At 54.7% G+C, this 27,979-nt stretch overlaps 9 protein-coding genes across 9 annotated transcripts; 7 read left to right on the top strand and 2 right to left on the bottom strand.

Moving 5' to 3' along the window:
• Window positions 1-202: 202 nt before the first annotated feature.
• Window positions 203-1,541, top strand: W97_07100 (uncharacterized protein; the record flags this gene model as incomplete). The annotated part of the gene is made up of 4 exons (XM_007784972.1): window positions 203-280; window positions 331-701; window positions 756-1,167; window positions 1,221-1,541. 4 exons carry the CDS (start codon window positions 203-205, stop codon window positions 1,539-1,541), a joined length of 1,182 nt encoding a protein of 393 aa, XP_007783162.1.
• A 799-nt stretch (window positions 1,542-2,340) lies between these two features.
• Window positions 2,341-3,478, top strand: W97_07099 (myo-inositol 2-dehydrogenase; the record flags this gene model as incomplete). Its single annotated transcript, XM_007784971.1, has 2 exons — window positions 2,341-2,667; window positions 2,738-3,478. 2 exons carry the CDS (start codon window positions 2,341-2,343, stop codon window positions 3,476-3,478), a joined length of 1,068 nt encoding a protein of 355 aa, XP_007783161.1.
• Window positions 3,479-4,030: 552 nt separating this feature from the next.
• W97_07098 (uncharacterized protein) lies at window positions 4,031-4,981 on the bottom strand (the record flags this gene model as incomplete). Its single annotated transcript, XM_007784970.1, has 1 exon — window positions 4,031-4,981. One exon carries the CDS (start codon window positions 4,979-4,981, stop codon window positions 4,031-4,033), a length of 951 nt encoding a protein of 316 aa, XP_007783160.1.
• Window positions 4,982-8,006: 3,025 nt separating this feature from the next.
• W97_07097 (uncharacterized protein) lies at window positions 8,007-9,502 on the top strand (the record flags this gene model as incomplete). Its single annotated transcript, XM_007784969.1, has 2 exons — window positions 8,007-8,053; window positions 8,104-9,502. 2 exons carry the CDS (start codon window positions 8,007-8,009, stop codon window positions 9,500-9,502), a joined length of 1,446 nt encoding a protein of 481 aa, XP_007783159.1.
• An 870-nt stretch (window positions 9,503-10,372) lies between these two features.
• Window positions 10,373-11,545, top strand: W97_07096 (uncharacterized protein; the record flags this gene model as incomplete). Its single annotated transcript, XM_007784968.1, has 1 exon — window positions 10,373-11,545. The coding sequence occupies one exon, from the start codon at window positions 10,373-10,375 to the stop codon at window positions 11,543-11,545; it is 1,173 nt and encodes a 390-aa protein (XP_007783158.1).
• Window positions 11,546-12,000: 455 nt separating this feature from the next.
• W97_07095 (uncharacterized protein) lies at window positions 12,001-14,937 on the bottom strand (the record flags this gene model as incomplete). The annotated part of the gene is made up of 1 exon (XM_007784967.1): window positions 12,001-14,937. The coding sequence occupies one exon, from the start codon at window positions 14,935-14,937 to the stop codon at window positions 12,001-12,003; it is 2,937 nt and encodes a 978-aa protein (XP_007783157.1).
• Window positions 14,938-17,201: 2,264 nt separating this feature from the next.
• Window positions 17,202-18,517, top strand: W97_07094 (uncharacterized protein; the record flags this gene model as incomplete). Its single annotated transcript, XM_007784966.1, has 2 exons — window positions 17,202-17,364; window positions 17,445-18,517. The coding sequence occupies 2 exons, from the start codon at window positions 17,202-17,204 to the stop codon at window positions 18,515-18,517; spliced, it is 1,236 nt and encodes a 411-aa protein (XP_007783156.1).
• A 2,976-nt stretch (window positions 18,518-21,493) lies between these two features.
• W97_07093 (uncharacterized protein) lies at window positions 21,494-23,170 on the top strand (the record flags this gene model as incomplete). Its single annotated transcript, XM_007784965.1, has 1 exon — window positions 21,494-23,170. The coding sequence occupies one exon, from the start codon at window positions 21,494-21,496 to the stop codon at window positions 23,168-23,170; it is 1,677 nt and encodes a 558-aa protein (XP_007783155.1).
• A 1,169-nt stretch (window positions 23,171-24,339) lies between these two features.
• W97_07092 (uncharacterized protein) lies at window positions 24,340-26,114 on the top strand (the record flags this gene model as incomplete). Its single annotated transcript, XM_007784964.1, has 2 exons — window positions 24,340-24,909; window positions 25,026-26,114. 2 exons carry the CDS (start codon window positions 24,340-24,342, stop codon window positions 26,112-26,114), a joined length of 1,659 nt encoding a protein of 552 aa, XP_007783154.1.
• Between the last annotated feature and the right edge of the window lie 1,865 nt (window positions 26,115-27,979).

Raw genomic sequence — 27,979 nt, 5'->3', positions numbered from 1 at the left:
TTAAGTCCGCCATGACCGCGTCTTCGGAGCATGTTGCCCGTTGGATCTCACCAGAGACTGAGGTTTGTGAGTTGAGACTCGGTCTGTTTCTCAGCTTCTCTCGTGCCACACAGTTCTACAAAAGTACGAAGTAATCCTTCGTCAAGTCCAGAGCGTGATCATTCCATCATCTGCTCTTTTTTTTGCACAATCTTACTCTACCATGTCTGTTCAAACAAGCTCCTCAACCGGTCGCCAAGTCAGAGCGTCGGTATTGCATGGCGCGAAAGACCTGAGAATTGTAGGTTCACAAAAGCACCCAGCTGAACTCAAACCCTAATCTCTCCCCAGGAGAGCCGCAGTCTCCCATCTCCACTCCCCACAGAACTCCAAGTCTCCGTCCGCGCAACCGGCCTCTGCGGCTCAGACCTACACTACTACAACCACTACCGCAACGGCGACATCATCGTGCGAGAGCCGCTATCCCTCGGCCACGAATCCGCAGGCGTAGTCGTAGCGGTAGGCAAAGACGTTACCGGCTTCACCGTCGGCGATAAGGTCGCCTTGGAAGTGGGACAGCCATGCGGCAACTGCCAGCGGTGCGGAGAGGGCAGGTACAATATCTGCAAGCAGATGCGTTTCAGGAGTTCTGCAAAGAGCTTTCCGCATGCGCAGGGGACGCTGCAGGAGAGGATTAATCATCCGGCAGCATGGTGTCATAAGTGAGTGCTATAGTGGAGACACTAGGCGTGAATACAGTGCTGACAGATAGACAGGCTTCCGGAGAACGTGTCACTCGATCTCGGCGCGATTCTAGAACCCCTCGGCGTAGCGATCCACGCATCGCGGAGAGCCCAGCTGCCCAGCGGAAGCACGACTTTGGTCTTCGGTGCAGGCGCTGTAGGCCTTCTGTGCGCGGCAATGGCAAAGATATCCGGCTCCACCACGGTTGTGATAGCAGATATCGATGCAGGTCGAGTTAACTTTGCTGTGGAGAACGGGTTTGCGCATCGAGGATTCACAGTACCGATGAAGCGAGGCAAGACGATTGAAGAGAGCTTTGAGATTGCGCGAGAAACCGCAGCCTCGATCGGCGAGGTCGAGAAGAGCAGTGGCGAGCCGGTGGGAGAGGTTGATGCCGTGTTTGAGTGCACGGGGGTTCCGTCCTGTCTGCAGGCTGCCATATATGTATGTTGCTGAACTGCCATCCTCACGACCTACAGAAAGCTAATCTGTCGCAGGCAACACGGCCAGGCGGCAGAGTCATGCTGATTGGCATGGGGACACCGGTTCAGACACTACCGATCTCCGCAGCAGCACTCCGAGAGGTAGACCTCGTGGGCGTTTTCCGATATGCGAACACGTACCCTACGGGCATTGAGGTTGTATCGAAGAAGGCGCCTGACTATCCGGACTTCTCCAAGCTGGTCACGCACAGGTACAAGGGCCTTGAGTCGGCAGTCAAGGCCTTTGAGATGGCTGGCAAGACGAAGGACGACTCTGGGAAATTGGTTCTGAAGGTTGTGATTGAGACGGTCGATGAGGACAAGGCGCACTTGTAGGGCTTTACGGGGGTCATCTCGTAGAATCTTGGGCGACATGCGGTGTCGGCGTCGGGCTTGCAAAGTTTACTATTCCATCTTACAACGTCGCTGGTGTCGAGCAGACCGAAATTGAATTGTTCAAACTCCAGTCCAACAGTATTGCTCCAATTGCTGTCCTCCTGATGCCACATCGTCCAGCGCAGCATAGCCGCAGGTATACCCTCGTAGCTTTGAACATCATCTGGAGCTCTGCCGTGCACCTACAAAGATGTCCTCACGGTCAAGCGCCTGTACAGCACGTGATCACGTGCATCCTCAGCCTTTGGCAGTCTCAAAAGAGCATTTCCCCGCGGAGTTGCCCCACTAGAGCCCCGCTGATACCGGGTTCCGGTTTCCACTTTCTGGAAACGCGACAATCGCGTTCATCTCGCTGGGGTAATTCTCGCTGGGGTAATTCTCGCCTTGAACCCTGGATAACTGTTGGAGGAGACAACAACAGCTTCGGCGTCAACGTCTGTAGCCCACTGGATTTTGTGCTACCTGTAGTACAGGAGGTATAAGTTTGCGTGCTCGCTGCGTCGTGTCCTGTTGTTCATACCTGCTTATCCTCTACGATACCCGTTGAACTCTCCAAGCGATTGCTCGTATATCGACCGGCAAAGCACCGAGCTGTTAGAAAAAGAGCGCCGTCGTAGACGCATTCAAGATTCTCTTGTCAATATCTTCGTTCGTTCTCCGAGCGTGTAAATCCCTTGGTCTTTCAGATCCTCCGTCCTGTACACCTTCTTCCACCTCAATTCGCCCTCCTACACCCACAATGGTCCAACGCAAGCTCCAAGTGGCCGTCTCCGGCCTCGGCCGCATGGGCGCCCGTCACGCCCTCCACTTCCTCAACCTGACCCCCCGCGCCGAGCTCGTCGCAGCATTTACACCAGAGCCGAGTGAAGTAGCCTGGGGCCGCCAACACCTCGAGCCCTCGGGCTGCACAATCTACACCGACTACGACGAGATGCTGAAGCACCCTGGGCTCGAAGCTGTCGTCGTCGCGACCGCCACCACCGTGCACGCTGAGCAATCCATCAAGGCCATCAAAGCCGATCTGCACGTCCTGTGCGAGAAGCCGCTGTCCACGAGCGTCGAGATGGTGCGTCCCCTATACTCCTACTCGCCTTACTCCCCAGCGTCCCCCCGCTAACTGACTCCCCGTACTACAGTCCCAAGCCGTTGTCGACGCCGCAAAAGCCAAACCGCACCTCAAAGTCCTCTGCGGCTTCTCGCGGCGCTTCGACACCTCCTACCGCGAAGCCTGGGAGCGCATGGACAGCGGCTCAATCGGGCGCCCGGCAATCTTCCGCTCCCAGACGTGCGACAAGCTGGACCCGTCCGGCTTCTTCGTCGACTACGCCCAGTACTCCGGCGGCATATTCGTCGACTGCAACATCCACGACATCGACCTCGCGCTGTGGTATTTCGGGCAGGACAGCGTGGTCAAGAGCGTCATGGCTGTTGGCATCACGGCCGTGCAGCCCGAGCTACGCAAGCACAAGGATGTGGATAATGGGGTCGGCGTTGTCGAGTTCTGGGGCGGGAAGATTGCGTATTTTTACAGCAGCAGGATGATGGCCGCGGGCCAGCATGACATGACGGAGATTATTGGGACGGAGGGGAAGCTGAGTGTTAACGCGAACCCGATGGGGAGCTTGGTTGAGATGTCCGAGGCGTCAGGGATTAGGAGGGAGATCCCGCCGCATTATTATGGGAGGTTTAGGGAGGCGTTTGTGACGGAGGCGAACGAGTTCACGGCGGCGTGTTTGGATGATACCAAGTTGCCGTTTAAGCTCAGTGGCGCGGTGCAGGCGGTCAAGATTGGGTGCGCGCTGCAGGAGAGTCTGAATTCGGGGAGGAAGATTTATTTTGATGAGACAGGACGCAGGGTTGAGAAGGCAGGATTGTAGATGGGTCTTGGAGTGTTTATGTTTTTGCTATGTTTTTATTTTTGGGCAAAAAGGTTTGCAGCATTGCATGCGGTCGGACATCGTGGGGAGTTTCTGGACTAGATTTAGAAGAATGAGTTGGCGTACAGAGTAGAAACGGCACTTGGATAGAAAGCCTTTGTGACGTTAAACCTCAGTCGATGCAACGATGGTGGCACCGCGTTTCTTCCTGCCCAATTTCCAAATCTGGCAACACCACTCTACTTCGTGGAACGCCGCAAGTGGATAGTAGGCAGGACCCCTCCCTCTCCCGTCACGCCGCCTACCCGGAGGGCCGTCCGCAGGGGACAGCGGCCGTAACGACAGCCAGCCCCAGCTTGCACGCTAAGGGAGACGGTGTTAGGGAAGCCAGTGAGAGAGAAGAAATTTACGGGGTATCGCTGTAGGTTAAGGTGCATCACGGGGGTCGAGACATTTGCTCCAACCTTGTGATTTTGGTCAACCCTCTCGTTGCCTAACCGATATCCATCCTCCTAGGTATAGGCGTCCCAGACTCGGTACCCCCCCATTCACCTACACAATTCTGTCCACTAGGAACGAGTCCTGCTGCGTAGTATGCGTAGGCAGCCTAGCCTGCTGCACCAAATCACCCGTATCCCACGGTATATCCTCCTCCTCCCTACTCCTCAGCGAACTCGGCTTCCCCCTGGGCTTCCACTTCGGCGCCTCCCCCGGCGCCGCCCTCCCCACGCCCATCTCCCTCCACTTCTTCGGCGGCTTCGTCCCCAGCTCCACCATGTTCGTCCAGATGCGCTCGCCGCGCTTGTTCCACCGCTTCATCCTGTCATCGTGCTCATCCTCGTTGGGCCGCCACTTGCTCTTGAGGATCCGCCGTATGGCGTCGGGAGAGACTTTGAACTGCTCGGCGAGCACGGGCGTGGTGAATCTGGCCGGGTCGGTCATGTGCAGGTTGCGGATGCCGTCTAGCGTGTCGGGGGAGAGGCGCTTGCGCGGGTTCCAGGCCTGGGAGTCGAGTTTGCGCTCGAGGGCGGCTTTCTCGATCTGCCAGCGTTCCTTCTTGGGTTTTGGGAGGGGCGCTGGGGCGGGTTTCGCGACTTTCCGAGGGCCGGAAAGCCGGACCTTTGGCCGCGCAGGTTTCGATTGCGTGGATGCGGAGGTAACCGGCTTATTTGAGTGCGGTTTCTCTGCATTCACGGTAGATGCGGCAGGTGGTGCTTGATCCTCAGTAGCGGGCACTGCCTCCTGGACCACGTGTTTTTCCTGAGCAGAAGGAGAGACAGCGCTTGGGCTTGATTCTGGTATGCTAGCAATACTGCTTGCATCTTGCTGCTGGCGTACAGCGGACTGACGGAATCGTAGAGATGATTGCGTGCCGAAGAATCGAGTATCAGGTCGCCGCAGGTAGCGTAAGTTTGACGGGCGCGCTGATGCCACCACATCAGATCCAAAGAGCGCCCGAACGAAGGTTCTGAGCACTCTAGCAGAGCAGGCGGTGCACTCCATACTGAAGGTGAGAAAGGTGTTAAGGTTTGGTTGCTGTTAATTACTGCGAGAGCCCCTTGAAGACGGAAATCTTCCAACTCTCAAGGCTTGGGTAGACCCTGACCAGGCTCCAAGGCGACAACCGGCATCTCGGCTTACACAACCCCGGTACATCGACTGACGCGTGCCGACAACGACGCGCTTCTAACTCCCACCACTTGGGTTATTCAACATTGCCGTTCTCAGCTATCGCGATCTTTAAGTTACCTAGTGCCTAAGCCGAGCACTCTTGATACGCCCTGTCACTTACCTTGTCACTCTCGGCATCACTCAAGGGCGGTGTACTCGCGGGCGGCATCATTTATCGACACTGGAGAACGGATCATATCATGCAATGAATGTTCCGAAACTTTATGAGGATGTAACGGCTGTCTAACATGCAAGGACATGGATGGACGAGACTGCATGGGCAAACAACCGCCAATCATGTATGAAGCTTCTTTGATTTCGAACAGACTCGCACTCTCCGATTCGCAGCTACACCTCGGGACCACCAAAACGGACCGACGAAGCCTGGAATGCATTCTTCGCCCTGACCCAAGAGTACTACAGGTCGATCGGATATGTACAGCCTGAACGGCTCCTACGATCTAACGCAACTGCATGTGCAATAGCCGTTGGATGGTGTACACTATGAAAGAGAGAAGATTAACCTGTTGATGCCGGGAGTTGGATAGTGGTGGCACTTACAACGGATCTGGCGCAGTTAAAGAAGTTGCAGTTGGAGTAGTACCGCGAGCAGCACAATCTTTGGCAAGACGAATTAGCTACAATAATTGTTAGCCTGAGAAATATCAGCAGGGCCGGAGATAATACTGCGGCAGCCAGCAGAGAACGATTGCCGTGCCTGGAGTGCGTCAGCGAGAGTGTTCCCAATCATCGAAAGTGAGAGGACATACTTCAAGATGAACTGCGCCGTCCGCCTCGGCCTCGGCCTCAGCAATTGGCGAGGCTATAGCCGCTGCGACAAAGAAGCAGACGATCGTGGAGAGCTTCATGGCGATTGTACTGGGTGAATGATTTGAGGTAGAAGCTCAAACTAGAGATGCTTTCGCCGACTCTGCACGGCCATGTGGGATGTGAAGATTTTATATCCGCTGAGGGGTAAACAGATCTAATGCACGACATGGAGCAGCCATGCTCGTAGATCTCGTGGATCGGCAAGTGAGCTCGGAAGGTGCTTCAAAGCGAGAAGGTGCAGGTGTAGTGCTAGGACGCTCGCTTGTGTGGCGAGTCTACAGCATCTGGACGCATCCATTGGGTATTAAGGATGGTGTTTACATTGAGGAAGCGGACGCTTGGCGGCGTGCGATTACGAAGGTTTGAAACGCAGTATTTCGACTTATAGAAAGAGAGAACAAGCCTCTGTAGTCAATAGAAAGTACTGAACCTCCACCAGATTACTCACTTGGTGGTTCTTTCCGCATAATAAGAGAGGTAGCTAAACCTCCCCTTCCTCAATACAAGCACTATCCTTCATACAATAACTCAGAAGCCACGGAAGCTTACTCTGTTGCTCCAGACCGCCAAGGTGGACTGCAAGGTTTCCCCGCAAAAGATGCGGCGGCTCATGCGCGCCGTGCCGCTGTACAACCACAATCGACAGCCACATACGCGGTCCACGCGTACACTTACCTTATTACCGAACAACGAACCTCCAACTGTGCAGTGCGGTGCTTCTAGGTTTCTTTTCGGCACAGCTTCCGCAGCGGCGGTAGCGAATCTACCGCGAAGTAACTTGTCTTCTGGAGCGAAAACTTGGATTGTCAAGCGGTGCTCTGACACCAACGCCTTGTCCGATGCACCTGGGATCACAAGGTAAATTTAGGGTTAGCATCCCGCTTCCCGGCCTCCCTACGGTTGGTCCACAAGAACCCGACACCATGCGGGCCGGACTACGCGCCCTGCAAGACTGAAGTAGCTTTCGGTAGTCTAGAGTTGGCGGAAAACAGGGCTTGGGACGAACGAAAGCTTTGTCAAACCTTTGACTCAACGGTGGAACCAGTAGATATTGTGTTGTACCAAAGACGAGCTCGCTCCCACGCTAAAAATGTATCATCGTAGGAGGGATTAATCCTGTGCGGCTGGCGAGCTCGCCGTGTCTGGGACGGCACTCTATGAGGGCGTCATAGCAGCGGTCCTTGAAAGGTTGAATAAGAGCCAGCTTTTGAGAAAGTGGCTAGGATAGGTAAAACGGGCGAAGATATACGGCTTTGGTGGCGCTCAAGGGCCAGCTCAAGAATTGATAATGCTTGAAGAATTCTTGATCCAACAGTCAAGGCGCCACCTCTTTCTCATACAAAGCTCCGGATTCTACTGCGCAGAGTGCACCAGACTGTTAAGACACTAACAACCTAAACACCAGTCCCTTACAACAACATCGAGGGCTGGCTTTATTCACCGCTCCAAGGATCGGTGCCGATATCCTTTATTGTATCTCTCCGCTGCAGAAAGATCCAACGCTAGAGAGGGTGAGCTGCCAGCCCGCGCGAGTTGTCTCTTCGTACAGGCTCTATTCAATGCTAAGAGTGCTTATACTGCTATTGCTGTTGCTGATGGTTGACTGAGTCAAGCCGGTGCTGGAAGGAAGTGTGATCGAAGCTCTGATGGACCCTGGATCAGGACATGAGCCGCCTACCGCCCGGAGATCTGTCTGACTCGCCGCACCTCGAGCTGAGCCACCAGGGGAATACTCAGCAGAAAGCACCACCACCAACATATCCTACCTAAGTATCTAGCCTTTGGTACACGGCATCGTATCTGCTCTGTAGCGTCCATTGTAGCTCTCTCACCATGCAGCTACAGAAGCACATGCCGGCACTCTCAAATCGCCACGACGATCCTCGGCTCTTGGCCACATGACGCTATGGATTCAGGGTGGCCTAACGGCTGTTATCCAACACATGCAGAGGCTAAGTCTGAACATTTTCTTTCGAAACTTCATATCGTCTCTGCAGTTTCGTATTCTTGATCACAGTATTTGCTGATGGCCTGGCCAAACCCCTTCCGCCGGCATACTGAACGGACCAGAACGTATGCTGCTCATTATCGTCGCCATCAAGTATTTGCTGACGCATCTTTAGATGTTGGGGCTACACCTTCGACTTGACCGATGACCATCTCACCCTGGAGCAAACCGAGCCACTGAAATTCTCCTACGATGTTCTTGCGGAAGAGTGCCTCATCCGACTAAACGAAATATCGCCACCACCAGACAAGGCGCTACCCAGGAACAACGGCGCGTACGCCGGCCGCAAGGATGACCCAGAAAATAAGGACGTAGAACAGAGACGAGACCTCTATGAACTGCTTCGAGATCATGCGCCCGAGGACGAGAAGCTGGGAGAGCTGTGGCGAGAGGTCAACACCATACCAGACTGGGTAGACTGGGATCAGATAGCGAGAGGCCAGGATGTCTTTTACCGGTACGGAGGCGCCAATATCACGGGGTTGGCGTACCAAAGTCTGCTGGGCGGCATGGGCGCGGCGAGAGTCGTGGAGACGCTGGCGCGAACAGGGGGGTTCTCCACCAAAGTCGCACGTCGGAGGCTGTTCGAGACGACGCAACACATCCTGCAATGCACCAAATCGTTGGAATCTATACAGCCGGGCGGAGCGGGCTTTGCTTCCTCCATCCGCGTTCGACTTCTCCATGCCGCCGTACGGTTACGCATCATGACCCTAGCAAAGCAACGACCAGGCTACTACAAAGTCGAAGAGTGGGGCATACCTATCAACGACCTCGACTCTATCGCCACGATAGGCACGTTTTCTGCAACCCTGATCTGGCTCAGTCTCCCTCGCCAGGGCATCTTCCTCCGACAGCAAGAAATCGTAGACTACGTCGCGTTATGGCGCTATATAGGATACCTAGTCGGCTGCCCAACAGACTTCTTCTCAACACCCGCCAAGGCCAAAGCGGTCATGGAGACCCTCCTCCTCCACGAGATTAAGCCAACCGAGACCTCGAAGATCCTAGCCAATAACATCATCAAAAGTCTTGAGGCACAGCCGCCCACTTACGCAACTGCAGACATGCTCATCGCTTCCGCTCGCTGGCTAAACGGCAACGAGCTATCCGACCAACTTGGCCTTGCTCGTCCGGGCATCTATTACTGGTCCCTGATGGCGGGCCAGTGCGTCTTCTTCATGACGATGTGCTATGCCTACCGGCCGTTTCCATCTCTTGAGAAGCGGAAAGTCGAGACGTTGAAGAAGATCTTCTACTCGCTCATCGTAGATAGCAAGTATGGGCTGGAGGGCAAGGAAACGTTATTCGAGTTCAAGTATGTGCCGCAGTTCTCCACAATCACGGAGATGGCGGAAGGCGACGAAGCGAAGTTGAGGCACACGGGCATTGAGAGGAGAAATCTGAAGTGGCTGTTGTTGGCGGGTGGGTTTGTAGGTGCAGCCACGTACTGTACACTGAAGGTCACGGGGGTGGTGGTTAGGTATATCTGGAGTGGGGCGATCTGGAGGTAGGACGATCGTGTCCCATTCTGAGTCGGGTTCTTTTTTCGAGGCGTATTGGCCGCATATATCCCGTTTCAGCTCTTAGACAAACTCATCTCGATCTCCAATGCTTCCATCGCTCTCAGGGATTCAAGTTGTAACACCATACGGAGCGTCACGTGCCGCATGCTTCCTTTCAGCTTGAGACCGTCTTCCGTGTTGCACATAGACGTGGATCTCTCTTCTTCGTGAATTGTATATAAGCCTCATGATGTCCGGCCCCCTTTATTCCTTGACCGACCCAAGATGGTGCTGTCCGGCATTCTTGGGGATTGTGCTCTGTCGAGTTCGTCAGCTCAGTCGAGCGCAACGTTACGGTGAACGACGGACGTCACCGAAACAATCCCCGACCATTGAGCCGTCCGCCGCATTGCACTCCAGATAACGAGCTATCCGTCAGCAATTGGGAACGCATGTTTCCCAATCTCTCAACGCATCCGATCAAGCTTCCGCATCAGCATCCTCGAACAACGCTGGATCAAATGTCGAACCTAAACTTCAAACAACCCTAGATTCCCTGTCTAACGCTACTGCCACGGCCAAGGACTTCATTCCACTCGCTGCGAAGAGTAGCGGTGGCGCCTTCGGCAGCAGTCAGCCTTTCAGGTACGAACACTCTTGCAGACCGACGGTCATCTCATGTGACACCTTATACGCACATGACAGCTCTGGCTTTCGTCACGGATCCGTCTTCTCTCAACAAAGTAGTTCAGCCAAGAGCGATTCATTCGTAGTTTTCGCCCTCTGCCTTCTCCTTTCTCACCTTTCACTCTGAGTCGATGAACCAAAAAGCGTCTCGCACATGCGCAGCCCGCACTAAAAAGCCTCTCAGATGTCACAATGAAGTCCATCGAACACTTCACCGGCGGTTCTGTTTGTGGCTGCCCAGAGTGGTGGGCCATGTGCCCTGATCCAGATACGTCCTCTTTAGACTCGCCACCAGTTCTCCTAACATCTCTACCGGCACCTTCAATCCTGCCACTGATTGCGTCGTCAACCAGAGTCGAAGGCCCCCACAAACCGCAACCCCCCAATCTCGAGGTTCAATCACGATCTCGTGTGAAGAAACTCACAAAGAAGAGGGATGAGAATATCAAAGAGCTCATGAATGACCTGGAGGCCAAGTTCTGGAGCTCGACCGAAGGTCAGGTGACTGAACCTCTACCGACTCCTCTCTCTTGGGCATCATCAGAAAGTTCTTATGAGCCAATGGAAGACGATGAGCCAATACAGGAAGATAAGGCAGTGGAAGACGGTGAGCCAATAGAAGTTGGGTCGGCGCCGAAGTCACCAACCGCGTCGCTCCACCCTCTCCAGGACCACTTTCACGAGCCCTCGACGTCACTTCGCCCACCCAACCCCACGCAGGGTGGACCGTGTCGTCTCCTCCTCTCTCTCCTGCTCCCCGGCCCCACTGGACATCCACGTTCCGGCCGGCCCGCTCCATCCCTACCATTCAATTTGCCCCTTTCAGCCATCTCCTCGCCCCTTCCCAGCAAGCCCTCCACCGCCGAGAGTAAACGACTCCGACACAAACGGTGGAAAGAGCGCTCCAAAGAGAAGAAGCGCCTTGCGCGCGCCGTTGCAATCGGCTATACTCCAGCTCCAGCTCCTGTTCCTCCGAACCACGGCCACAGCTACGGCCAGGACCAGGGGCAGCTGCGTCCGCAACCACGGGTACCGTACGTCAGGAAGCGCAACAGAGAGCCGGATGAGCGACTCATTTCGCTGCGTGGTCGGCGGTACGGTTCTCCAACTTTGGGCGCGTTTCTGGACAAGATTGGAGAGGCAGGTGAGGACGGGGAGGATGGCAGCGGCGGGAATGAGGAGACAGCAGGGTCTAAGGGGGAGGAGGACCGGGAGATGTGGTTTTTAGAAGGGTTTGAGGATTTGTTTCCTGCTGATACTAGGGACTATGTGAGGCCTGGAAGGGCTGTTGACGGTGGGGAGGGAGGTGAGGTTTTGCACGCTGAGGAAAACATTTTCCTTACAGAGGATGCTCTTCGGGATTAGTGTGCTGAGTGCGCTGGGGGCCGTAGAGGTGGGGAGGGGTTCGGCGGGCTTAGGAGGAACCGTGAATGAGGGGGTCGAGACGGTGGAGTGAGGAGGTGCCGATCAAGGTGGGACATGTTTCCGGTGGTTGCACACACTTGGGAGTTGGGCTTCTCCTTCCGACACGACTCCCGAAGGGGACTGTTCGTGGCCGCAGCGTGGAAGTCACTTCTCTGCCGCAAATCGGCAGATATGAGGAGACGAGCGAGGTGTACGAATGAAGACTACAAGACCGTCTCTCAATTCGGTTGAAGTAAATCCGGTTACTGCTCTGATGTCACACCGTATCTACAAGTCGACTGTACATATCCAATACCATCGATAACAAAACCATCCCGAACTCCGCGTCAATGCTGAACAGGTTTACGTCGTGAACAACTACCCTCCCCGTGCACGACATCCCTCTCTTTAACCCATCACTCCCCCTCCTTGATCTGCCTAATCCTCCCGCCTCCCTTCCCCCTCCTCTGCTGCTCCTCCAGCTCCCTCTTCTCCGCCCCCTCCGCCCCTCGCCCCTCGTTCTCCCACTTCCTCTTCGCCTCCTCCACCAACCTAACACTCTCCTCGATTGCATCACTCCCGACCCTCCAAATCCTCAGCACGACCCCCTTGTCCCTCAGAATAGCTTCCGCCCTCGCCCACCGCTGCCGCCACATCGTTTCCCTCTTACTAATCGCGGGCCCAGTGTTGTTGCTTGCCACGCTCGCGACACTAGCGAGACTCGTCTGGCTCCCGTTCCGGTTCGCGCTGCCGTAGGGCTGCTGCTGTGAGGAAGTCCCATTCCAGTAGCCGCTGACACGGTTAGAGGCGTATTGCGCTGCGGCTGCGGGATAGGATGAGAGGCCTCGGCGTGGGGGAGGAGGCGGTGGGGCCTTTTTTACGGGAGATTCGGCAGGCTTATCGTTCTTGTCGTTCTTGCCGGTCTTGTCGGTCTTGTCTGTCTTGTCGGCTTGAGGTCCACCTTTAGCGGCTGTGCTGATCGCTCGGGCACCTTCGGTGGGAGAATGCTCTTGGCCGTGCCAGTGGCCTGAGACGGAAGGGAGGTGACTGTATGCAGATGAGAATTTTTGGCCGGCGCGAGACGCGTAGCTCGGCGCGCTGCGATTTAGGGCCGGCTTGGGGGGCGTGTCTGGTTTTGGGTGCTTAGGTTGGTGCGAGGAGGAACTGGCGCCATGGACTTGCGGCGTATGCACGGAGGTTGAGGGACGTCGTGGTTTTGGCGGGCGAGGCCCCTTCTGGGAGACGGCGGTGGAGATGGTCGTAAGCTGTTCGCTTGATGGGCTACGTAGTGCCACAGGTTTCCGAGGCGGCATTGGCGGCATTGATCGAATGGTGTTCGCCGAGGTATGTTTATTGGGCATGTCTTGGGCGGGATCGCTCGAAGCGCGGGTGAGATGAGGAGCATTTGGGAGACTCGATGGTGACTCGTCATCGCTGAAGTCGATGAGCTTCTCTATGGATTGGGCTTCTGGCGCAGGGGGTGAGCTCGGTTTGCGACCCGGTAAGTTCGGTCTTTGCTCTGGGATGCCCCCCTCATTCTCCTCTTCCATACTTCTCAACGATGCCGCTATCGCCGCTTTGAGATCTGGGTCATCCTCCTCATGACGGTCTTGCATTGATTTCGCCGAAGCGCTCGCGCCGTTCAACCCATTCTTCCGGTTGGAGTTGGGCGAATTCTCGCCGCTAAGCGATCCCATCGAGGAATCAAAGAAGCCCCTGGGTACTGCGGTGGTGACATCCCTGATGAAGATACCAAGAACACGGCCGGGATTTTCCAGAACAAAGTCAATGTAAACCTCGAGGTCTGCCTCCCCGCTGTCGCCGATCAGGATGAAATTCCGCTCCGGAAAGTCTCGCGAGATCTTGTCTAATGTGCCTTTTTTGCGCTCAGCAACTGGTTCGAAGATGCCCTGGAACATGCCGCTGTACTGCTTCAGATGAAACGACCCGGACGGCAGACCGGCTAAGGAGAAGAACTTCGTAAGTATAGGGTAGATCTGCCATGGAGAATTCGAGACGTAGTGGAACTTGACTCCCAGCTCAGCAAGGCGACAATACCACTCCCTGACGCCCTCAATGGTGAGATCACCCAGCTCTCTGATGAAAGCATTGCGGAAGATCTCTCGGGCTCCGCTCGTGATCGCGGAATGCTTGATGGTATCATCGATATCGCTGATTACGCTGACACCTTTCGGATCAGTGATTATGATCTCTTCAGTGGCTGAGAGCTTCTCAGAAGCCAGGATCCTGACGTGAGTTGGTACGAACTCCAGAGCTGCCCGAAACGTGAAGTGACCAGAGGCATCGGTAGTAATAGTACGCTGGCGTGATATCTTGTCGTTGTAAAAGAAAGCGCTGATCGGCGTGTTCGCTAACGGGTTAGACAAGAAAGGTTTCAGCCTGGCCATGAGATGTGAGTTTGCTATAGTGAGCTCCGCAGGGCTCATGTTTGCAGGCTGGTTCCATGAAGCTCTCTTTTGCAGGGCCGTTATAGGAGGTTCATCGCTGTCGGATGCGTTGCCGGAACCAGCGTCCCCCCGACGGTCGCCTGGAGATATCTTTCGCGAAAGCCCAAGAGGAGAGTTGTCGCGGCTTGATGTACCTGGTGCCTCACTGTATTTACCTTTACCAGCAGCTGCAGCTTCGGCTTCCCCTCGACGAAGGATAGACTCTGCTTCTTTTGACACAATCTCCTCTTCCCTCTGAGCGGACCTCGCCTCTACGCGTTCGCGGTGTGTCGTGTGCGGACTAGAAGCCCGACTGCTAGAGCCGCTGCTAGTAGGGCTCCCCTTGCTCGGGCTCGGGGTAGATGGTGAAGGCAAGCCAACAAGTTGCCTTGCAATCCCTATGAACAGCCTGTGCTTGCGCGTCATCTGGCCTCTATGCGGAGTATAGATCCAGCCGCGCACGTCCACGTCGACAACCGCATTGTCGTCCTCGTACTTTTCCCACTCCTTGGCCCAGAACTCAGCATCTCCAGCGCCAACCGTGTCGCGGGAATCCCTTCCTTGGCCTTCCGTCTCTTGTATCGTGCCCGGCACCGCTTCCGGTTTCCTCTTGATATGTTTCCGGGCATAGCTTGGAAACAGAATCATTTCTTCATCTCCGCTTCGGACGACGGCTGCCTCTGGGAACGCTCCTGGAGTTCCATCGTCTACCTGTTGACCACTGCCCTCTCTGCTGGTCCAGCCTGAAGTATAGCTCTGCTGATACGAGTGTCTAAGGTCATTGGCAGCTTTCAGATAGCCCGCGAGCTTCTTCCTTTTCGTACCTGGCGCCCTCTCTTCAGAGCGCAGGCTTCCTCCCCCATCTTGGCTGCTACTGCTCTCACCACCTTGGCGCCTTTCGGTCATCTCTGATCGACTTGCTCCAGCAACAGCATCCTTCCGCTGGCCGAACCGGCGACCGAGGACGTTCTTGCGGAGGAGATTGAGGATGCCACCAGGCTTGCGAAGATGCCTAGCAGCTTCAACGTATCTGAGGTAGCGATGGATGCGGGATTCGGCTTTGCGCGTAAACTTTGGGATGGTCTTGTGCCGAAACTTGGAAAGCTGATTCCGTGCCCGTTGCCTGACGCTAGGGAACAAATAGCGGAGGAGCGATGTGCGGCCGTGGGATGATGGCTTCTGCCACAACGGAGGAGCCAGATTGTGCGATGGGAGAGGATATTGTCGGCGGTGTCACAAGGGGGCAGTCACGGTGTGGAGCAGCGTGATCCGCGACGCCCAGGTGGTAAATACGGTATTCAGGGCCGAGGGGGATTTCCAAGCCTGTCCCACGTCATCGGCACGGGCCGCCTCACCACCCCCTACCGCACCGTCTGTCTATCCCCATTTCCAAGTTATAGGTACATTCTCACGCCTCAGCACCTCGGATCCCTTTAGAGAGAAAGGCAACATGTCGTTAATCCACCTGAGCTCAATCGTCTGTTATTAGTATGATCGCTTTGCCTGAGGTGTAAATAGATTCACCAAGAGGCTCAGCTGTACATCGTTTGAAAAGCAACAGATATTCAGAGGATAATCAGAGTTGCAAGAGAGCTTCGGCTTGCTAGATCGACTACATTCGTTTGATGTAGTTGGCAAAGAAATATGCCAGAAACGTAATGCCTACTAGCTTGATCACGCTACATCATGTTGCAAACGTACTCAAGCCACCACGTCCAGCAAGCTGACGTGCCGTAAACGCCAGCCAACTAAACGATTCCAACGGACGATGCAGTCAATGTGTCTCCGCTAAGGGCTTTTGCAGCAGATGACATTGTCGAGATAAATGCGTTGTGCCAGCCATCCGCTTTGTTCAGCGAGCCCTCCATCTCCACTTACAACAATGCAGATCGGGTTTCCTTCCTCCTAGTCAGTTTAGTTTTTCCAAGCCGCTCTGCAGACGATGGCGGCTGTGTCACAGACCAAGCGATACTACAATCCCAGAACCGTCAGTCCGTTTTGCGCGATACCTAGAGGTAAGCTGCGGGTTGATGTGCATAGCCTGGTAATGATGGCTTTACACGCTGAGCATTGCGGTGTAGTCTCCTCGATGGCACTCCGGATGGGGACTCGCATGGTCTGCTACTTGATAACAATGCTTGTTACGGCTCAACTGCTTGGGTCCCGGATCTGCATACGACGTTTTCTGATTGTCCCAAACCCCCTGAATAGGCGTGGGTCCCCTACAGTGCTTGCGATATCGCTTGTTCAAGTTGCAATCTGCTTGTTGCTGGTTCCGAGCGTGTGGTATAGGAATGTATTTCGTCAACGCGTTAAGCGTCCCGTTGCTCAGTGCAGGATCTTTGTATCTATAGCTCTAAATTAGAAAGGTAGATATGTCTCGTATACCGCTTGGTATGGCACCCATGGCGTTGCGGGCTGGAGAGCCCTCCAGATGTAGTCTTCCCTATCCATACAGGAACACAGCTGCTCCTCGTGCAGCTCCGCAAGGTCTGCAGAACCCCGGGGTGACCAGAAGGGAATATGTCGGCCGGCCGGCGGAGACAAAGTGGATCCGGGTGAACGAGGTGACTGAGCTGGTAACCTCACAGCTGTCGGGGTGACGTTTCGTTACCATGTGACGACGTGTATCAACAACCTTCACCTGGACAGCACTGGTCAACAGAACCGCGACAACCCGCGCCTCTTCTTCTTCCACATCTATTCCCAACTCTTTTGGTACAACCCCTACTCTTAATCACAACGCGATTAACCAAGACGATCCCATTAACACCGATCCTCTTACAACCTCTTTGAGAACTGCGCAATCACGGATAGCCATGTCTTTTTCCACACGACCCTCACAATACTCGTTGATCAACCCAAGAACTCTCGTACCTCTTCGCGTAAGGGGACTCCGAGGTTCGCGTGTTGATCGCAACAGCATCGGTTGTCGTTCAAACAGTGGATTTGATACGGCAAATGCTATCGAGGTAGGAAACCCTATCCGCATCCAGGTATTTCGCGGATCAACTAAGCCTGGTAAGCAGCGCAATGACCGGGAATCCCGAACCGGGCCCCAAGGGTTGTGTAGGACGCCATCATCGACTCGATGGCTGCCGTACAACTTAGAACTTGCCTCGGGTGTTAAGCTCCCTAAGAATGCGGACGCCGTGCTTGCAGAATCCCGAATGGTCAAGTGCTACCATTTCGGAGCTGACGAGCGCACTGAGCGCGTCGAATACGCAGAACGGGAAGAGGTAGAGCTAGAGCACGTCCTCGAGAGTGCTGGCAGCGGAAATGCGCTGTATCCTGATCCTGACAAAGAAACGACCGGGCCGTATTTCATGAAAGGTATGTTTTCGACTCAAAAGACAAAGGAGGCCCATCGAGCCAGCCTTAGCTAATGTACAATACACTGACCTACTACATAGCTTCATCTGGCGATCACGGAGCTCAGGCGGCCTCTCGCAACCCTGGAAAGCATCGGCGACACCCTGCCACAAAGTTCCGGGATGCGGAAATCGAGGCGTTCACGGACAGTGCAAGAGCATTCCCTATCCAAGACCTACCCGGGCACTTCCCCTGGAGTACCGCCTCACCAAGCCGCTCCAGCAGTATGCAGTCACAGGTGGCGCCGGCCAGGGGTAGGACTGCATCCTCAAGCCATCAAGGACGGTCAACTCTTGGCAACATCTCGTTGGGCAAGGCCCCCTTATTCTCCACATCAATGTCCACGTCCGGTAACCAGTCAGCGTTACATCCCGGTAAGAAGAGGAAAGCCACCGACTCTGACAATAATGATGAAGAAGAGATCAAGGATGAGGAGGAGGATGAGGATGAAGAGGAGCCGGTAAAGAAGAAAGCCAAGGGCCGCACTGGAAAGCCGCATGCTCCTCACCTCCAGTACGACCCCACCAAGACTCTCCTCAGCACAGGAATTGCAAGACCTCAGATGCGAGCATCCATCCCGGAGATCCTTACCATTTTCCCAGACGAAATCAAGAACAACCCAACTTTTGTTCAGCGTCTGGTAGAAAGCGGATGGGATGCAGGGATGACGTCGGCCTACATCAATCACACCCGCGGTCTGGCAGAAACTGATGTCGGGGCGTTCAAGAGGTCGACCATCGCGAAGCAGTTCAAGAAGGTATACGGACCGGGTTGGACGATGGGCGCCTACAAGGGCACGCCTACGAGCGACCACACGTTCACAGCTCGGGACGGTGAAGATTGTCCAATGGCGGATCTTCTGGGCGACGTGGTCAATCTACCGGACGCACAGGATCAATGGGACCTGTTGCCTTGCCTCGTCCATGCCAAGGCAAATCCAGCCATGGGTTACACCTTCCCGTCCGATCTTGATCAGGTACGGGCTGTCTTACCGGTTGGAGCCGTCGCGACACCCGCGCCAAGTGCCGGAGTGGATGTTGAGGCTGGGAAGCGCTGGGCCAAGAAGCGCGATGAGATAGTGGCCAAGCGGCGCGGCGGAAACACAACCGCGTAGAGGTCGTGGCTCAACAATGTCTTCATCAGCTGTCGACACCCCTTGACGAGTTCTTGTAAAACACTAGGACCCTTGAAGCACGTCGTCTTCAGCAGCATTCGTTATCGCACAAGATCGAAGAAAAGAACGACTCCTACAAGGACGAATCATGGAAGATCAACACCCATCATGTTCACCGAACGAACCTACACACATAGGTACTTTACAGCCATCGCAGGCAACTCGGTGGTTCTCGTCCAAACCCCGGGAACTTCGCTATCTCATCCGATGCGCCAACCAGGGTGTGCGGAATACCATCGGCTGCACAAGCGCTGCTGCCGACTGCATTTCTGTCGCATAGCATCCGTCGGTCCGATGTGGGAAGTTCTTCGAACTCCTGTGTGTCCGAAGTTTATATCCTGTCTACTGCCCTTTTCCTAACGTCCACTGCTTTTCTGACTTCAGCATGTTACGCTGTTTCTGTTTTCAAGCACTCTTGCGCCGCGACCCACAGGAAGAGCTCCGGGGATCCTTGGTCTCAGCATGGTGTTGTGTTTTTAGAAGGACTAGTGGCTTGTAGTACGTGTTTCTTTTTCAATCGTGCTTCTGCTTTCCGGTGGGTTCCGGACGTTAGTGCATTGTTTGACGTTTGGTCTTTCCATGCCTGCCAAGCGTAACCCGATTTGGATAGCGCTTTGATGCGCGCTGGCATTGCATGTTTCCTCCGTGATTTAAGCTGGCGGCGTTGGGGTGCTATTTTGCATGGCCCGTGGAGCGCAGGTGTCCTTTGATAGCCTAGGGATAGTGGACTCCGGGTAGGCGGCCTCGAGCCATCTTCGGGTACACAGTGTTGGTAGCAGCCTGGACATGCTAGATACCCATAAGTCTTTCAGCTGTTACCCATGTGGGCCTTCGTGATAATGTCTCAAGTATAGGATCGATCCGAGGAGTAAAGCGAGGTCCAGCTCGCTGAATACATACCCCAGTTCTGAGCTCCTGGACGTATCTCATTTCAGGTCGTAACTCTTCAAGTCATCGAAAGTGTGTGTTTTTTTGCTTCGCTGGTCTTGTCCATCACGATGAGGTTCACGGATGAAACGAAAGGATGTTTCACAAGGCTTTGCGTTTAGGTGGTGTGCATCACGTGGAAGCCTCGGAAAGCCCGGTCCGGTTTTCCATGCGTGTATTGCCGCCTGCCGTCTAAGGCTGACAGACAAACTACACTTTGACGCATGCCCTCGCGCAATCTCCTGTTCATCTGCTGTCGTCCGTTCATAGGACGTGTTTCGTCTCGAACATTCAGATCAACGTAGCAGCTGAACATTCATCGAAGGGAAACGAGCAGAAGTAAAAGCGTGCTGCATGGCGCCTCGCATCCCGCGGCACTTCTGAGGTACCCGTAATGGTCCCTTTCTGATACGACAACTGGCGCCGAGGTTCGCAATAGTGGGCTAGCTGTGGCTTATGGCGATATCTCGCTGGCGTATGTTGAGTCATGAAAGGGGTAACGACCGGTTCAATTGAAGACGTCTGCTTTGCTGGAGCAGGAATAGGTAGGCCTAGAAGCTCGTCAGCTTCATAAGGTGCTAGACAACCGGGTTCAAGAACGGAGATGGAGTAGCATCGTCTATTGTACCCACCTACCTATCCAGAAATCAAGCAACCCAAGTGCTTCGCTAACGCGAGGCTGTACCGTGGAACTCACTGCATATTTGACAGCTTGGCAAACGCAGGGCACAAAACTGTCCTGGCGGAAGCGGTCCGCCGGAGCGAGCCCTGACCCAGGGGTTGCCCCGCCCTTTCAAGGTTCTTCCGCCAATTGTCTCTCTCGAGTCGTCGCCAACTCAAGATCCTTTGAACGAACGACATAAGCTGAAACGTTCAGAGATCAGAGGGAAAAGCATTGCTCACCACCAGCGTCATGATCACGATAGATATCAGCGCCATGACTGGTGATTGCTCTCCTACCCGCCAACCGACCGTTATGAGAAATGTGGATCAACCCCAGAGATCGCCAGGAACGGCGCAGTGCCAATCTCCCGAGCTCGCTTTGCTGCGGAGCGATGGACCGAACCAGCTAGATCCCGGCGCATTCAAGGCGATCTTGAAGAACAAGCAATTTCCATCCTCAAGGAAGGCTTTAGCATCTTCGGCCGCCCTCCTCGCCTGTGACTGTGGAGATTAGGTTCATATCACACTCGTCACACACGCAACTGACCGTCGCAACGCCTATGGAGCGAGCTTCCCCATTCGTTGATAGCACGGCATTTCAATAATCGCGCATGCCTCGATAAGCCCATGAAACACTGTTCTATCAAAAGCCCTCGGTATCTTTCGGAGAGGAGGGGGTAGGGCGAAGAGCGGTAAGCCATGGCGCAGGAACCAAGATTCAAGGCTTGTGAATCCCCAGATGGAGGCCAACAAAGCTTACTATAACGGGCTAAGTGCATCGTCGATTGTAATCCCTATGCCCTAACAGGCTCCACCTCTGGCTAAATCAGGCTCTCCTGACGACCACTAAGTGAGGGGGCAGCAAGTAGCCATGGCTCCCGTGGAATCCACGTGGGACGTCAAAAGAGATCGCTGTGGTGCTCCTTTAACACCTTCATCACCGCTTGCCATTTTGTTACCGTGCCTGGCTTTCTAAAATTGAAGAGCAGCGGAACGGTTGTCACTTGGGTGGATCACCATGGAACCCAGCAAAGCCACCACTGTGGCTACGACGGTCGCTACAACTAACAAGGTAGATGCGACTTTAGCTGTCTTTCTGACACGATTCAACGGATGCTGACTGCACAGCAGAAACATGCAGCAAGACCGCGGCCTAGATCACAACACGACGTACGGAAATTACACTCTTCAGCAGCGCACGATCCTCTGCCGTTCAACCCAGCAGAGCTCACGCGCCGCCTCAAACTCGCCCAACACGAGGATGCAGCAGTTAAGGCACGTCGCCGGGAAAGTGCCAGCGAACGCCCCCATACCGGTCGACTCAAGATGAACAGTGATCCACCGCCTATATGTGAAAAGCTGCTCTTGCGCAGTCTCGACTTCCACAAAAAGCAGGACTCCGACTATGAAGCCCGCAGATTACGCCGGCAAACCATGCCTGCAAGTACTGATAAGGCCACGACGGTCTCTTCCCCAGAGCCGTTCGATGCCGCTGAGCTGAGCAAGAAACTTGTGGCAGTCAAAAGAGAGAAGAGCACGAAGAAACTAGAGCCCAAGCCTAGCATCAAGAGTCTTGACTCACGAGACTCACACACTCCGCACCATGACGACAAATCAACGAGATCGGCCCCAAAAACAACGAAGACCAAGAAACCTAGGCCAGTCACCCTGAACTACGTACCTACGCACGCCGCATCATCCCATGCCTGCGTTACCGATATCATCGGGAAGGAGAACATACACGTCTTGGCTCAGCCTGTTGTAGTCAAATACAGCAATGGCTTGATACGCACCAAGAGCTGCACAGCCTCCGTCCACCCGCGCCAGTTCTGGGACGAGATACGTAAAACAAACGCTTACAACGAAGCGCTCTCAAACCGCAACAACTTCCAACGAACCCAAGCCATGAGAGATGCAGCCACCGCGGCCGAAGCACGTGCAGAGAGACGTGCTAGACGCTCTGTGGACGCTGTTACAAGCGACGATAGCCTGAGGCGAAGCATAAGCACTGCAAGGAAGAGTGGAGAAATGCGGCGTCAGAATACACCCTTCGGACAGTTCCTTTCAGGTTGCAGCAGCGATGCCGAACAGCTACCCCGTCCATCATATGCAATCGCACCGAACGACAGGAACGACTGGTCCGAAGCGGATGAGTGCGACGATCCTAAGGCCAGTCGAGGTTCTATCAACTTCTCATTAGTGCGGAAGATTTCTCGGAGGAGATTGGACCAGCTCAAACCGGAACCGAAGCAGCCACGGCCTGTGAGCGAAGAGGCGGCGCGCTGGCGCGAGAAGGCCAAGCGGCATTCAGCTGCTGCGGAGCGGAGCGCGCTTGCAGAACAAGCGGCTGTACAGGACAAGAGAAGATCAAGAATGGAGAGGGCATCGACAGAGAATGTGGTGCAAGACTCCAAAGAGCTTTCGCTACAGCAGGAACAGCATCCACCAGAGGAGAACACCTCGAATGCTATTGAGCAGCAAAAGCCGAACCCCCAACTGGGCTCTGTTCGCTCCACTCGTTCAGGTTCATTGCAGTCGGCCGATTTTCACAGTTGCGATGAGGGTGACGAGCAGAGAGGCACAGCTACCATGCGGAGACCGCACACACAGTCGGGGCATAGGAAGGGGATGCCAAGCACTGTACTAGAGGTTCCACCCGCACCCATTGATCCGTTAGTGGCTCACAGCATGAAGTACAACGCCGTTCCCAGCTTGCGTGAAGGGCGGACCGTCGCAAGACGGAGCCGGACAGAGGCAGAGGGGGAACCAAGGGGTGGTAGGCAACCGAGCAAGCGTTACAGGAAGACAAGTGGCCCGGCGGACCTTCAAGTGCGGAATGTTAAGAAAGCGGCGGTTATGCGGGAGGAGAAGCCACGAGTCGTGCAAGAGGACAAGCCACGGGTTTTACGGAAAGAAGAGCCTGAAACGAGGGAGATGCGTCTACGTGCACAGCTGGAGAAGGAAGAGAAGCGGAGGATGCGGTCTCGTTTGGTTTGCTTCTAAGAGCGTTGCGTACAGTAGCCTTCGTCTCGATAAAACACTTTCGTGGAGTGCGGCGCCTTGGATAATATGCCACGCTCCCGCCTCTTGCCCTATGCGAGTGGGAGGTAGCATGTTTACCCTTACAGCTATTGACGAACTGATGGTCCTTGAAGCCGAATGACTACTCGCTTGAGCCGCAATCGAATAGCCTTGATAAGGATAACTTGAACCTTGACTCTAGCCCCTTTGTGTAATCAGTACAGGTTATTTTGCTTTGTCAGCTTCGTCGCTGTAACCAAGCGCAGTGCTGGGCTGGGGACTCCGGGGAACAGTTCGCTCCAAACTGTGGCTCCAGCCATCCAGTAATTCAGACAACTCAGAAAGGTCACCATCGTTTGCACAGCTTGATGGAGCGCTAATGCTCTCCTTCTACGATACTCTCCTAGCCGGCGTTGAGATACATAGCAGCTTCGATGTCCATCCGTCAATGGCATCTCCAAAGACGATGCAGCGCACCCGGTCTGTCATGACAATTCGCGAAATGCCATGGAGCGGGGAGATCGCCCGGGTCATGGGGGCGCGGCGATCGTGCTTGGGACAAGTTGTCAATGATGAAAGCCTGTCGTCACGACTAGCACTCGTCGTCATGAAATGCCAGCCGAGCTCAAATGCCCCAATGAGGAAGTAACATCTCTGTGTGTCCATGTCGTATCGTTCCTGACACGAGACCAGTCTGCAGGTAGGAGCTGCAGGGCGAGCTGAACATCGTGCAACACCAAGGTCACACGTCTGCTTGGAGCTTTCCTTTTCCCTGCCTGTCTCTCTCCTCTCTCGCAGCTCTCGCAATGTCACAGTTGCTCTACACTTCCCGTCAAGCTGCTTTCAGACTCATCACGAAGCCATCCAGGCCCAGCTTGAGCATTGCTTTGGCATCTTCGCCTCGCTTCAGTACCGTTGCTAGACAGCAGCCGCGTTTTCGTGCTAATCGTGAGTATTGTCCCCACCAGCCGAGCTCAATCGCACTCCACAGCTGGAAACGAACACCATGTCGATGGGTAGCATCCTCAGCCAGAGGGTGCAGTGGAGATCAGCTAGGATTTTACAAAAGAAACACGCGTAACTAACGCCTACGAGCAGAGCTTCGACCGCTTCCAGCAGTAGCTACCCACTTCGGCTATCAGCAATCCACAATGGCCACCATGTCCGAGCCTCAGCACTTCATGAAGACCTCCGGCGAGACCGACGCCGTGTGGATCCACACCGATCCGTACTCAAACCGCCCTCAGTTCTCGCCGCTCACCCAAGACCTTGACACCGATGTCTGCATCGTAGGATCTGGCATTTCGGGCATATCCATTGCCTATGAGCTCGTCAGCAAGGGTGTGAACGTTGTCATGATCGAGGCCAGGGACATTCTGAGCGGTGAAACGAGCAGAACGAGTGGACATCTTGCAAGTGCGCTTGACGATGGTTACACGGAGATAGCGAAGAAGCACGGAGATGATGGCGCGAAAGCTGCTGCCGACAGCCATCAGTGGGCGCTCAATCGTGTTGGGGAGGTCTCTAAGCAGCTCGGCATTGAATGCGAGTACAGGCACTTGCCGGGTTACGAAATCTCGCAGTATCCACGTGGCCATCCAAAGCACGCCGAGGAGATTGCGGGTCTTAAAGAGGAGTGTGAGAAGGCTAGAAGCTTGGGGTTGAACGCTACTTTCGAGGAAGGATTTGCTGTCAAAGGATGGGACGGTCAGATTGACCAGGTTCGTCGTATTTCCATTCCGCTTGTCTGCAGCAGGGCGCTCCCTTGCCATCTAGGTCTCCCTCAGCATGGCGCGCTTCTCTCAGCTGTAACTGACTTCTTGGCGCTTGCATACAGCGTGATGCCTTGGTCTTCTGGGATCAAGCCACTTTCCACCCTACCAAGTATTGTGTCGGTGTTCTCAAATGGCTCCAGCAGCAGCCAAACTTCAGCTGCTATACTCGCACGCGAATGATGGACATTAAAGAGAAGGGCGTTGAGCTCCTAGGCTTTGGCAAGAAGACCGCCGAGGTGCACACTGAGAACGGCCACGTAATCACGTGCAAAGATGCGGTGGAGGCTACCGTTGTTCCACTACAGAAGCTCAGCGTTGTTGCCGAAGAGGAATACTACCGAACTTACTGCATCGCCATTCGCGTGCCGAAAGGCTACATTGAGGACTGCCTGCTCTACGACGAAGCCGAGGCGTACAAATACGTCCGGTTTACCCCCTGCGACGAGAAGGACGACTACCTCGTCATCGGCGGCTGCGACCACAAAGTCGGCCAAGAGAGCGCAGACGGCCGCTTCGAGGAGCTGGAGCAATGGGTCCGCGAGCGCTTCACACGCGCCGGCTCCGTCGACTACAAGTGGAGCGGCCAGATCTTCGAGCCCGTCGACTACATGGCCTTCATCGGCAAGAACCCCGGCAAGAAACACACTTATATCGTTACCGGCGACAGCGGCAACGGTCTCACCCATGGCGTCCTAGCCGGCAAGCTGATCGCCGATGAGATCACGGAGGTCCCCAACCCATGGGCTAAACTATACGCGCCCAACCGCATGGGCAGCATCATGAAGTCTCTCCCATCAATGCTCAGCCACGACGTCCAGATCAACCTGCAGTACAAGCGCTTCGCCCAGTCCGATATCCAAGACATCGAGGATTTGGCTCCAGGCACAGGAGGCGTGATTAATAAGGCGGACCTGAAGAAGCCAATTGCAGTCTACAAGGACGATCAGGGCAAGGTGCACAAGTTCAGCGCTATCTGCCCCCATTTGCACGGTGTTGTCTGCTGGAACAACGTGGAGAAGAGCTGGGACTGCCCGATTCACGGGAGTAGGTTTTCGAAGGACGGAATCTGTGTCATTGGACCCGCCAAGTCGAATCTGAGTCCGGCTGATGAGACGGGGGCGCAGGCGCAGAAGATCGCGGTTGAGAACTAAGAAGGCAGAGAGAAAGCGTATCGACTATGTCCGTCTGGGAGACAGGGCGTTCATGAAGCTCCGTTCATATTGTAGGAGCCGGCGAGGTACAGCTTTTCCCAGGGTTGGCAAGCTCTCAATCCTACGATAGGTATGCCTTGTAAATATGTAAATAGCGCTCTCTAATTCTCAACCCCAGTAATATCTCCCTGCAATATCTTTTTGCGTCTAACTGTGCTGTGCCTTCATGTCGTCCAAACCAGCTTCAGTCTCCCAATCCTAGTTTCCAGATGGCAATTTCAACCCTCTATTCCTTTCCCACTCTTCTAGCGCCCACATCTAAAACTCAAGATCCGATCATTCCACCCCACAGTCGTGAGATCTGCGATACCGGGATACACCACATTCAACGTCTCGCCCGAGCAGCCACGTCCACTGTTCGCACAACCATGTCAGCACCACCACTCTTTCCACAATCCAGGAAGAGCGCAGGAAGAACCACGTACTCGTACACAATACACTCGACACCCGGATCGGGCCCAAATGCCGAAATGAAAGCGGTAGGTAGGTTCGCGCAATAGGCTTGTGGGTAGTGGTAGGAGGAGCAGGCGCCGGCGAAGTTGGTGTGCTCGCATGCGTAGACCTAACGGTGGTGGGGGTTAGCGGGGTGAGGAGATGTAGGAGGTGGTGGAGCTGGGGGAGGCGCACGCTGATGTCGCTTTCGGGGCGGGACTTGGGAAACGCGGCGACTATGGTGGTGAGTAGGAAGAGGGGGGTGAAGGCGCTGCTCCTGGGGAGGAGTATGAGGCGCATGGTTGTTGATGGACGAGGTAAAGAAAGAGCTGCTGGTTTCAAGAAGTGTTAAGCAGGAGGAGGACAAAAGGGGTGGGTGAACCGTCTAAGAGGTATGCGTACCCGGTAGACTTTGTATGCGTACCGCGGGCGCGTAAACACATACCTCGCTCTCTGTGGACCGAAGCTATGTTACACTCGATTAGTGCCACAAAGCCCACGATGGCACTCAATACCGGCTGGCCGCATGTCGTTCCATGAAGTGCCGGCGTTAAAAGAAGCTTTTGGTCTGGCTTGTCCGCACGCAACCACGGAGAAGCAAACTTCATCGAAGTGCTGCCAGTTACCGTTCTTGTACTCTCCGCCCTTACATGGGAACTAGACCGTTGATCATCAAGGTAAGCAAGCGAAGAACGTCCGCCGCAACACTCCGCTCAACACTACTGCTCCAAGAACCATCCTTACGAGAGTAGGGCGCTTCAAGTGATAGTCTCCCACTTAGCCTTACATAGCCCGGCTACACCCATTTCTAGATCTTCATCTCGGCAGCGCTTTGTATACGGACCTGTTGCTTCTTGCAGACAAGTCAGTCCCTGATTAATGGAAACCTCAAGCGAAAAGCAGCGACCTGCTCGGGCACTCGACGTTACGGCCCTTGTGGAAACTGTAAATGAGAGCGCAGAAGTACACCACTATACGTAAGAGATATACAGACCAACAGTACCTGTACACGGGTGCCGGTGAGGGGGAAGAAACGTCGAGTTGCCACTCCTCGTCAGCGTCGCAGCCTTAGGCGTCTGTGTCTTTCGTGCTTGCGCAACCTCGTCCCCGTCTAGCCAAGTGCTTGGTGTAATCTGTGCTTCCATGTGTTGGGCAAGCAAGCCGATGGTCATTGCTGACAAACAAAGAGACACGGGTGCTTCACATGGAGGGATACCATTCTCCGAGCACACTCCAGAAGAACATGAGATGAAAAGGTTAAGCTTAGATTGAAGACTGCGCTGAGTCCTGGGGAACAAGGCAGGACGACATCTATGCTACTGCAACCTGCAAGTCTCAATTCACTTCAAGTGACAAGTTTGATGATCTCGGCT

This window comes from Coniosporium apollinis (genome assembly GCF_000281105.1).
Source record: "Coniosporium apollinis CBS 100218 chromosome Unknown supercont1.37, whole genome shotgun sequence".
Taxonomy (NCBI): Eukaryota; Fungi; Ascomycota; class Dothideomycetes; genus Coniosporium; species Coniosporium apollinis.
This window is presented reverse-complemented; position numbering and strand designations above follow the sequence as displayed.